We start from the raw sequence: 12,185 nt of genomic DNA, 5'->3' as shown, positions 1-12,185 counted from the left end.
GGCGCGCGCCCAAATTTTCTCTATGCAGGAAAAACCCTGCTTCAGCCTGTAGCCTAGACGGACGCAGCTCTGCCACAGGGCCTGTTCATGAACAGCTCAGTTGAAAAGCAGGCTCCGTCTCCACACTAACACATTAACCCAGAGCAGCAGGTCTCTGGTCCCACTGTGACCTGCGGAGGCTCATCCTGCTCCTGCTCAGCCAGTCTGACAGCGCCCAGCCCAGCCCGGCCCAAATGGACAGTGACTGAATGGGTACTGACCGGCAACATACCAGACTACCCAAACAACTACTCAGCAACAGGCTAGCAGCTAACAGACCAGCTGCTGCCAGCACCAGCCCAACCCAACCCAGCTAACAACCAACCCTGCCCAGGTAGCGAGCAGCCCAGCCCATCTAACAACCAACCCAGCCAAGCTATCGAGCAGCCCTGCCCAGCCCAGCCCATCTAGCTAGCCCTGCCCGTCTAGCGAGCAGCCCAGCCCATCCCCTCCTATCCCCAGGCTGCCTGTGCTCTGAGAGCCGCCTCTGTTCTGCAGGGCATGCTGGGAAGGGCCAGGCAGCGGGAACAGGAGCCTTTTGTGCCGTGGCCGTCTGTGTGTGTGTGTGTGTCTGTGTGTGTGTGTGTGTGCCGTGGCCGTCTCCCAGACTGAGCTGCGTCTGTGCTGGCCAGCCCTGGGCTACACAAACGTGACGTGGCGGCACCTGATTGGCCCACGGGGTTCGCCTGCAATACACTCCAAACAGCCACCTCTGGAAAAAGTCTGTCAAACATCTCAAAGAGAAAATATAGATAGATAAATACACAAGCATCTTACCGGTTTGCTTTTTTAGGAAACCTGCAGAGAGAGAGAGAGAGGAAAAAAAAAACAGGAGCATTATTCAATGTTTGAGTTTTCAAATACAGAAACAAATCAGGAAAATGCAGATCAAAACACAACACAAGAGTATGCCTCTCCATCTCCCCCTGACAAGTGACTGATGTCTAATCTTTAGCACTAAATCGATCAGCGCTGCAGATCTTGGGGCTTACGCTGTAATTGCCCTCAAGCACTGGGTGGCTAATCCTGTGCATATTACTCATCTAAAGTTTTCATACACAGCATGCTAATCCTGACCCTCTTTATTCCACTGGGTCGGAGCACCGGCCCCCTGCGGTCTGCACTAAGATTAGAGGTCAACCTCCCTCATGTGCGCCTCATATCCACCAGCTACAACGCAACTGCCAGCAAGACACAACATCATCCACCAACACAGCAGAACAAACAAACATGTTTATGTGCAGACAGCTTTGCTATTTGATATTCCATCCATGTCTCTGTTCCACGAACAGAAAGGCCCATCGTTAATGTCCCCACTGGGAGCGTGTCTGACTGACTTGTCCATCTGCTCATCACAACATTGGAAACCGTGTCGCTTCCAAGCTACTCTGGATACATCGAGGTATGCCAATGGAGGAAGGTGTTCCAAAAAGAGAAAGGAAGGAAGAGTTCAAAAGGTCAAGTACACTTATAAAAGGTCTGTTCCGTCTAATCACATTAGACCCATTAGATGAGTTGCCACCATACAGACCGCACACTTCACACTAGGCTTTGACATCAGACTGCTTTTCTTAAGCGATGATGGGCAGCACAGATCTGCTTGTGGGCCTAACGGCTAAATGATCTGTTGACCGTCCATATGTAATGTATGGGGCTGTTATGAAGCTAAAGCAGGGATGGAAACATCTCATGAATGGAGAATGGTTCTTACATATATATGAGGGTGATACATTTTGGACCATTGATTAGGCCACTGCATTTTCAATAAACCAGGCTTATCATTTTGTGATGCTCTGGGGCCGTATTCACAAAGCATTTTATCTTACCATTAACACAAGCTCTATAGTTTTCAGTAATTCTGCCTCTGCATTCAAAAACATTGTACTGTGGACGTTTCCAAGTTGGTCGGCAAGTGAGGAGCTACTTTCAGCCTTAAGCTTTGTGAATACAGGGCCAGATATTCACCGTCAGTCATTTATGTCTCATAATCACCGACTTTTATCAGAATCACATCTGATTTTTAAAAAGCCTAAGATTTTCACCATTAAAGATTTAATCCGCTTGCACTAAGAGCATATCTGATGTAATGTTACTATTTCCATTTGTTCCATGGAGTTTGCTATGCAGTATTTTGATGGAACTGCGTGGCCTGTTAGATCATGGACTTGGACACAGAGAGAGGGAGAGCCAGCCGAAGAAGTCCCCGCTATCCTATTAGTCTGCTCTGTGAGCTACGTTAGAGGACATGACAGCCGCCGCGCTCTCCGCTCTAAAATAAAAAATCCTTTGCGGTGTCACTTGGTGCATTCACACTCTGTGATGAGACCGGCTGCGCCCACGCATTGTGGGATGGATTCCCGGAAACAGTGAGAACTCCTGGCCGACGTCCCGTTTCCGGCGTTACCGGCCAGGAGGGTACTGTGGGAAACGAGAGGCCTGGGGCCAGATTGGGGTAGATGGACCTTAGCTTAGCTAAGCTAATTAGCTTCAAAAGATTGCTGCATCGCTCAGCATCCCTCCCCACCCCTCCCCACCAGATCCAAACCAGGAAGAGGCCGCACTGCAGAGGACCAATGGCTGGCCACAAATCCCTTGCAGGACATACAGCTGTCCAAGACATGCCTTCATTTAGTTCAAACACACATGCCAGTGGTGCACTATTAAGAGGCTTTGATGAAGGCTTCAACATGAACATAGCCTACATCTATTCTTACAGGTTGACCACAGACAGGTCAATGCAATTGTGCAGACCGGACTGTCTTTTGTGTTTTGGGTGTTCCGTCATGTGTGTTTTGTGTGTTCCGTCATGTGTGTTTTGTGTGTTCCATCATGTGTTTTGGTAGCATTGGGGGAATATGTTATTCCACATCATAATCGACCAACCATGAAAAATGAGAACACCACTAGCTAGCTAACCACAGAACAGAATCATCACATCTTGCTCAAATACAACTTCCCACAGATCACAAGCAAACCTCTACTGCAGAAGTAAACAAATGCTCCAGTAGCCTTCAGCCTTTCAGCAGTGCAGCAGACACGAGAGGAAGAATGGGTGTGAGTGAGTGAGTGAGTGAGTGTGTGTGTGTGTGTGTGTGTGTGTGTGTGTGTGTGTGTGTGTGTGTGTGTGTGTGTGTGTGTGTGTGTGTGTGTGTGTGTGTGTGGGCTGAGACAGGGACCAGCCGTGCAGCAGACACGAGAGGAAGAATGGGTGTGTGGGCTGAGACGGGGACCAGCAGGAGGACCTCATCTCTCATCCCAGTGTTGCTATTTGCATCAGGCCAGTATTGCCAAAACTGATGCAACGTTGCTACTTCACGTGAAGCTGGGATGACACACACACAGTAGCAGTTTGTTTGTTGACACGGCAGTGGTTGCTAGGGTAAGGCTCGCCTTGCTCATCCGGTGAGCGGAGAGAGAGAGAGAGAGAGAGAGAGAGGAGAGAGAGAGTGCGAGAGAGAGAGAGAAAAGAAGGGGAGAGAAGACGGTGGTGCTTTGGGCCATGGCGTCACCGTCACACCCGGCTCGTGAGCCAGGGAATGCACCGTGTGGTTACCCTGGCTGGGGAGCGTCGCAGAGGGACTGACCGCCAACCGCCCGAGCGCTCGGCCCAACCCCCCCGGCTCAGTGGCAGCCGAGTCGGTCAGCGCCGCGGGCCAGATCGGGCCCTGTGGCCCCCTGCACAGCCATCTGGGAGGCGACACGGAATCCCGTTGAGTAAAAAGCAGCCCAGAGAATCTGAATGGAGCTTTTATGAGACATCGTCTCGTCTGTAATACTCTCCACCATTAGGGCCAAGAGTCTCTCTCTCCCTCTCAAACACACACACACACACACACACACACACACGGTCTCACACACACACACACAAACACCATTGCTCTGTGATGAAGGCCTCAGACCTTGTGGAGTGTTGGTGTGAGTAAGGATGAAGAGCAGAAGGTCCCACTGCCGTCTCTGAGAGACATCTCGGCGTACAGGAGATTACCGCTCGGCACTTTTGGCTTCTTGTGGTTCTGGCTTGCGATTGGCTAGTAAATCACAACACACTGGCCCAGTGTCTTACATGGTCGCTACGGAGACATGGTCGCTACGGAGACATGGTCACTACGGCTGCACAACTGGCTCCATATCAAACTAATAATTTAAAAAATGTCAAAAAAAGGCAAATCTCCCCAAACACGGAATGTTCCTGTGGAAATGACTCAAGCTGGTGGACATGTGCCGTCTTAGCCTCCCGCCCTCGTGTGTGTGTGTGTGTGTGTTTAGGTGTGTGTGTCTACATGTGCCGTCTGAGCCTCCCGCCCTCGTGTGTGTGTGTGTGTCTATGTGGGCCTCTGTGTGAGGGTGTCTGTGTCAGAGTACGAGTGTGTGTGCAACTGAGCGATGAGTGGGGGAGTGTGTATGTCTCTGTGTGCAAGGCTGTGTATCTGACTGTGTGCGTCAATCTGTGTGTGTGTGTGTGTGTGTGTGTGTGTGTGTGTGTGTGTGTGTGTGTGTGTGTGTGTGTTGGGTGCAGGGCTGTGGGACACCCAGGCCACAGGAAGTACTGGTTTGGGGGGAGGGGGAGGGGGGGGGTCAGCGCTGCATGAGGGGGCTGAATTGAGGTTTTGTGCTTGACTGGGGGGATGGGGGGAGGGCGCGGTGCCAAAAGGGGACTCACTCTCCCAGCTGAATACGGCACTTATCTGTGAGAGGCTGCACATGCTAGGCTAGGCTAGGCAGGGGAGGATGTGGAGGGCAAGGGGGGAGGGTTGGGAGAGAAAGAGAAAGAGAGTGAAAGGAAACAGACTGGCATAGACGCCACGGTAACGGCAAAGCTCAGTGCGGCCTGGTGACCCGTGTTCGACAGCTGACCTTGGGTACTTAGCTGCTTAAGACCTTTTTATTCTAAAATGGGCCAAACTAACAAAATGAAAACAATGGCCTTAATTCCATGTGATCTCCGCTCATCATAAATCCCCCGTGCTGACTGAGTCTTCTCACATTCATAAGCACAGTAAGGGCAATCCACAGACAGTCAGGGCAATCCACAGACAGTCTCCTCACATTCATAAGCACAGTAAGGGCAAGCCACAGACAGTCAGGGCAATCCACAGACAGACTCTTCACATTCATAAGCACAGTAAGGGCAATCCACAGACAGACTCTTCACATTCATAAGCACAGTAAGGGCAAGCCACAGACAGTCAGGGCAATCCACAGACAGTCTCCTCACATTCATAAGCACAGTAAGGGCAATCCACAGACAGATGGGGCAAAGATATGGTGACTGCAGAGCTGGGGAACACTTTGTGACAGAGGGCATTAACATTACATTACATTACATTACAATAACGTTTCTTTATGCATCAGACGCCTTTATCCAATGGGAATTACGCCGTAGGACAAATATGTTTTTTTCTTCTTTTTTTTAAATCATGAAGCGTGTTCCCTGGGTACCCACCCCATGAACCTGGTGTGCCTATTCTGTTAAACGTTATTTATGTATACAGTGCCCTTAACGACAGCGCCCAAGGCCTACACCTCCCGACCACAGGGGGCGCTGGCATCCTGTTCCACATGTTCAACTACAGGTTCACGTGCTTTCGGGTTCTATGCGGTTGAGGGTTCTCGGCCAGTGGTTGAACAACAGTTTCACGTGCTTTCAGGTTCTATGCGGTTCTATGCGGTAGAGGGTTCTTTGCACCATAACAAGTCTGGTCACTCAGTGGGTCAGATCTTTGCCAGAAGTAAGCAAACACACACACACCCTCGGCCTCAGGACTGTGTGTGCACCAGAGGAGTATGTGTGCACCAGATCATATCCACAAGACCAAGAAAGGAGAACACACACTCCGCTCCAGTCAGACTCTATTACCCTAGAGCTGACCTCAGGGCACTGAGCACATGACATCACCACACACACACACACACATATATATATCAGATAAGCACACACACAGAAACAGTTCACACACAAGATAAGCGCGCACACACACCATAACAGATCAAAAACACACACGCGCAAGCAGGAAGACGCACATATCACACACAGAAACACACACTCACAAATGTATGCGCACCCCCCCACACCCACACCCACACACACACACACACACACACACGAAGGGGCAGTGCTAGGCTGCCCCATCAAAAAGGTCTGCTGTCCAGCCAGTGAAAAAAAAAATTGAGCCCCAGCCCCTCCCACACACTATATCCATCTCTCTCCTCTATATATATATATACATATAAAATATATATATCCTATATATATATATATAAAACACACACACACACTATATTAATCTCTCCTCTATATGCAACTATATGTAACTATGTATATGTAGATAATGTAACTACCACACAATCTCACTCCTCTCATACACAGACTCCTCTCTCTATTGGGCTCACTTCCTTACACGCGCACGAACACACACACGCACGCACTCACTAGTGTTTACAGAAGAGGTGGTGCAGGAGACAGAGGGAGAGAGGGAGGGTGTATTAGGTGGAGAGAGAGGGACAAAGGTAGGGTGTATTAGGTGGAGACAGAGGGAGAGAGAGAGAGAGGGTGAGTATTAGGTTGAGACAGAGGGAGAGAGAGGGAGGGTGTATTAGGTGGAGACAGAGGGACAGAGGGGTGGGTGTATTATGTGGAGACAGAGGGAGATGCATTATTAGGGTGTCATAGGCTATGCATTCACATCTTATGTCTCCTCCACATCAAGCTTCAGACACAATTACATTAGTGATGAGCTGAGTTTGCAACGCACCAGCCAATTAGCTGTTGTGCACTGCTAGCAGTTTCTTAAACAAAACTTCCCCGTCATCTAGGATCAGCACAAAGGCAACATTAAGTATTGAAGCAAATAAATGTTCACCTATAGCTGCTTGCCCTGTGTGTGGGCAACCTTGTCTGAATCAATTTCTTTAATGGAAATCAATGCTGCTACTGGATCATATTACTGACCACAGCACGCTGTGTGTGAATGTCTACACTGAAACGAGACAGCAACCTGGCACAGCTCGCAAAATCGCAAGCCCAACGTCCCAAAACAACCAAGCTTTCCCGTTGGACTACCAAAATGTAACAATGTGGGCTATCAGAAATGAACCCTTAGTTGAAATACAGGTCCCTCCCTTATTCACCTTGCTGTTCTTTTGACTATGGCTACTTGGAGGAAACGCTTTGCCCATCAAAGGAACGAGTTGTTGATCATGATGGTTTATCGGCTAGGAAGTGCAGGCCCCGTGTGTTAATCGTTAATTACTAGTCAGGTTGTGTTTGAAGCCACACCAGCATTCCACGCAGACTAGTGCATCAGAGAAGCGGAGACGAGGACAACTCTGTTTTGGGCACGTAACACACAAGCTCTCATAACATAGCATTTACACCGCAAAAAGAAGTCGGTTTAATTCTAGTTTAATCTGGCCTACTGTATCCATTTGTTCTTGTTCAAATATATCACCACAGTCCACAGACTGAGCAGTGAGCAAATACTGTAATAGTAGGCAACATGATATTTATAATGATTGTTGCAGTCTGTGCTTGTTAACTAAATGTTTTTATTGGTTTCTCAAATATATCTACCTTTCGATATTACAAATGTGTCTTTTTTTTACTGAGGCTAGTCTAATTCAACCCGGGCAACCACAATCTCCTCAAAGGGCTGCAAGCCCTGCCAGGACACCATGGGGAAGTGACACTGAGGGACCCTGCCTCACTACACTGGGCGGCCTGTTGTTCTGGAACGTGGAAGAGGATTCAGCCATCTCTTCCCTACACGTTCCACTGCAGTATACTAAGACATACCACCGTACTGCAACATGGAGGCATGCTATTACATGGAGGAGTCAGACATGGCACCATACTCCGACATGGCAGCATACTCCGACATGGCAGCATACTCCGACATGGCAGCATACTCCGACATGGCCGTATACTTCATCAGTGGCTTCAGAGAGGTTAAGATATGGGCCCAAGACTGAAAATACACAACACAACTTCCTCCTGAGAGTACTTTATGATGAAGTGAGATAGCAGCCCATACTTAGCCTCTGAGCCTTTTTGATAACATTGACCAAGAACACCCAGCCTATTTGTTCTGTCACTCGACTCTGGGTGAAGTTGTTGGTGCTTTCATGCATTACACTTCAGGTTACAGAGCCTACAAATATTACAGCCGTAACACTTTACAGCAAAAGTGCTTTTTCTACAGAAATATAGAAATGGAGCAAAGATATTACAGCTGCAACACTTTACAGCAGAAGTGCTTTTTCGGAGCAAATCCTTTGCCGTAATAGATTGTAGTCATCAATCTCGAGCCGCCCAGTACATGCGGCTTAGGGAAAAGACTTACACACTATTTCACCACCATGTGCTAAGATACAGACCAGTAATCTGTTCTATTCTGTGCGGCGTGTTGTGCTGTAATTCTTGAAACTAATCTATGTGTTCATGGGTTTGTTGATAAACTGTAGAATCGGCCCTATGTGTGAACACTGGACTCGGTGGGTGGGCCAGGCGCCCGTAGTGACTGACACCATTCTGATAATGTGAGTGGCCCGGGCAGACAGTGGGGTCGCACGGGCAGCGTGTGTGTCCTGGGGCTCTGTGCCCTCCATCAGGGGCTACACAACAGAGGAGAAGAGAAGAGAAGAAAGAAATAACACAGGAGATAGGAAATGAGAACAGAGAGAGAGAGAGAGAGAAAATGGATGGCTGGATGGAAATAAAGAATGAGAGATCCAGATTGGAGAGAAAGAGACAGACAGTCAATCAGTCAGTCAGTCACACACACACAGACAGGGTGGGGTTAAGTGTGATGTGAGAAAAAAAAAAAAAAAACACAGGGCGGGCGGGGGGGAGGGGTTAAGAAATGGCCAGAGGATAAGGGATGGTGAGAGAATAAAGGATGGTGAGAAAATAAAGTCAGAAATGAGAGAGGAAGCGAGAGAGAGAGAAAGAAAGACAGAGAGATGGAGTTAACTGTAATCACACTAACACTAATGTCAGTCAGAATCCACCAGGGGAGGGGGAGAAAAAAAGAGAAAAGGAAGGAAGGAGAGAGAGAGAGAGAGAGAGGGAAAGACAGATCGAGAGCAAGAGACAATAGAGAGAGAGAGAGATTAAACTGTGTCAGTCAAAATCAACAGAGACAGAGGGGGAAAGAGAGAGGGGGCGGGGGCGAGAGAAAAGCCCCACTTCCACGGCCTGATCAAGACGGGAATGTTGCTCCATTATTCCGCCTCACCATTCTGTATAAAGCGGACGAACAGGGAATGAGTGTTCCGCCCTAAAACCGGCAGCAGAGTTAGGTCACAGAGCTCAATCGACGTCTGGGTAAAAAGGAGAGCTGGCAACAAAGCAAGACTAACGTGCACTAATACGACAAATAGACCTTAACACCTCTGCCCGCACGCCCACCCACCAGCAGGATTGTGCAAAAACGACCAGGCTGATTTTTCACTTTGGTTGATATTGCCAGATTGGGCCTTTGGCCTTGGTGGTGTTTGCTCTGCGCTTTATTCCCAATTTGAATAAGTTATGGTTATATAAAAGCGACTCTGAACGCTCCCACTTTTTTCTTGTTCATTTTTACACATGGCCTCTTCATGAATCTTCTCACACATGAAAATATGTTTTTAACCTTTGATACAGTCAGGTCTTGGGTTACGCACTTTTATCGCCATAGTGATAATGATGTCAAATTCATGAAATGACGCGCCTTACTGAAGTCAGGGATGTTCTTTTTTTCGGAGCTCCAACTTCAAGTGGTGCTCTAGTGCAGTTTTCCCGAGTCATCTCAAACGCAGCATTATAGTTCACGTTAGACACCATGTCCAACGTCACGCCTCTGCTACCGGAGCACCGGCATGCTGTCCACACACACACACACACACACACACACACACACACACGGCAATATGCCAGCTTTGTTTGGGTCAGTGTAAACAAGCACAGCAATCAGAACCAGGGCGATCCATGGGGATCTCTGTTTATAAGGACAGAGAGAGGAGATCACTGGAGAATCTCAAGACTGACTGGCTGGACAATAGGTCTACCCTCCCTCTCTTATTTTCACTCTCTCTCTCCTCTGGGTGACATCACAGCTCAGTGAAGGGGCAAGAGAGCGTGCCGGGGCCACTGCCTAGTGCCTGCCTGGGGGGGGAATTCTTCCCTTTCTGCCCCAGTAAACCTGCCCCCACCCCCAGGGCTCCACAGACGTGCACAGCAGCGGGGCTGGCTGGGTCGTGTGCTCGGGGGGGGCTGAGTCTGGGTCCCCAGCTCACAGAGAGCAAAAGAGAACACTAGAAACCAGCAAGACAGACACACACACACACACACACACACACACACACACACACACACACACACAGACACCTCTGCTGCCCCACAGAAATGCATTACCACCACAATACCCCCTCAATCCAACACACGCATGCACACTCTTTCAGTGCAGACACCAATCCCTCTTCCCATGCAGAGTAAGTATATCACAGGAGCCAGTAATGTAATCTAATCTGCAGACCACTGGACTGGACTGGACTGGTCAGATGATCTGGTCAGATCTGATCTGGTCTCTGACCAGCAGCAGCAGCATGCACCCCCGCCTGAGCAACAGACAGCACTGAGGCCGGACCACATCGCACAGCACACTCCACCGAAGCCGTCGGGAGCACCAAAATGGCCCCCAAATTAGATCACAGCCGCACACTGAAAACATTCAATCCCCTCGTGCCTCCGCACCGCTAAACAATGCGCTGGGATAAAGTGGCCATTGTCATATTGGGTTTCATTGTTGCCATCATGTGGGTCTATTACATAATAGCAGCGGGCAGCCTAGCTAAATGCTATAGATACACTGGTAGGCTAGATAACTGCCATGGAGACACAAGCTGGTTAAATCATGTAGAGACAGGATGGTTAAACACTGTGTTGTATGAAGCCATTGCTCGTGTCCTGGACAGGGGTGACGTAAGCGTGCTGTGGTCCACATGAATGGAGAGTGGGGGTGGGGTGGGTAGGATCTGTTGTGTTCCCCATGGGGTCAAATTTGCAGGACGATTCAGCAGAGCAGGGGGAACAGGGGGAACAGACGCCTTCCGAAATGGAGCCTTACCCAATGGCCAGTGATTGGAGCATTGGAGATCACGGTTGTTCTGAACGCACTCAGTAGCCCAATCTGAAACTTATGGGTGAGAGCCTGACAACAAAAAAACATTCCCATCACTGTATTTCTCACTGTAGGCTAATCTGTATGAAGGCAATTATCCCTCTCCCGCATTCGGCCCTATTAGGCTTTGTGTCGCTCGCTCCCGCCACCCCTCTCCCTTCTGTGGCGCTGCTCTTGGAAGCCGCTCAAGCATGACTTCACAGAGTAATCGTCTCAGCCCAGGGCTTCATTATCCAGTTAAGCAGCACTTAAGTGGCTTACTAGAGGACCTGACAGCCAGGCCAGCACACAAACACACACTCCAACGGCATGCGCTCCGCTTCAGGAAAACACTTCCGCTTCGTCGTCTCACCCCAGGAAGGAACGATGGCGCGTCAGGTCTTTAGCTGCGCAGAAGACACGGTGATGCATGGATCTCATTCTGTGCGTCGTGAAGCCATCAAGCTTGAGTTCAAACCCAAACTGTAGGTGTATCTCATGAGAGTAAACACACCTATGGGCTCCGCATGAAACTGTTCAACTGTCCACCTTCATTCTAAGGGCCAGAAAAAGCCCTCTTCTCTATAACCAGTGAAACATTTAGTGTCAACATGTGTTCAGGTTGACGCCAGGGAATTTCCCCACCGACCACAGAAACTGTCATCCTGACAACAACTAGAGAATCTTCAGACTCTCTCTTTTTGACAACAACTAGAGGATCTTCAGTCTCTCTCTTCTTGACAACAACTAGAGGATCTTCAGACTCTCTCTTCTTGACAACAACTAGAGGATCTTCAGTCTCTCTCTTCTTGACAACAACTAGAGGATCTTCAGTCTCTCTTTTCTTGACAACAACTAGAGGATCTTCAGTCTCTCTTCTTGACAACAACTACAGGATCTTCATAGTCTATCTCTTCTTGACAACTAGGCCCAGTGTCTCTTTTTCACAACATCTGGGGGGTGCGGTATATGGTTTAGTGGCAAACCTGGGCAGGTTAACTCAGTGTAAGT

The 12,185-nt window shown here is 49.0% G+C and overlaps 1 protein-coding gene across 1 annotated transcript in view; it reads right to left on the bottom strand.

The window, feature by feature from the left end:
• Positions 1-12,185, bottom strand: part of LOC122129142 (rho guanine nucleotide exchange factor 12-like) — a 62,253-nt gene that overhangs the window by 42,350 nt on the left and 7,718 nt on the right. The window contains exon 2 of the mRNA XM_042704188.1: positions 817-837. Coding sequence (XP_042560122.1) covers positions 817-837 — 21 coding nt within the window. The remainder of the gene's footprint in view (positions 1-816; positions 838-12,185) is intronic.

The sequence above is a fragment of the Clupea harengus genome, unplaced genomic scaffold (assembly GCF_900700415.2).
Source record: "Clupea harengus unplaced genomic scaffold, Ch_v2.0.2, whole genome shotgun sequence".
Lineage (NCBI taxonomy): Eukaryota > Metazoa > Chordata > Actinopteri > Clupeiformes > Clupeidae > Clupea > Clupea harengus.
This window is presented reverse-complemented; position numbering and strand designations above follow the sequence as displayed.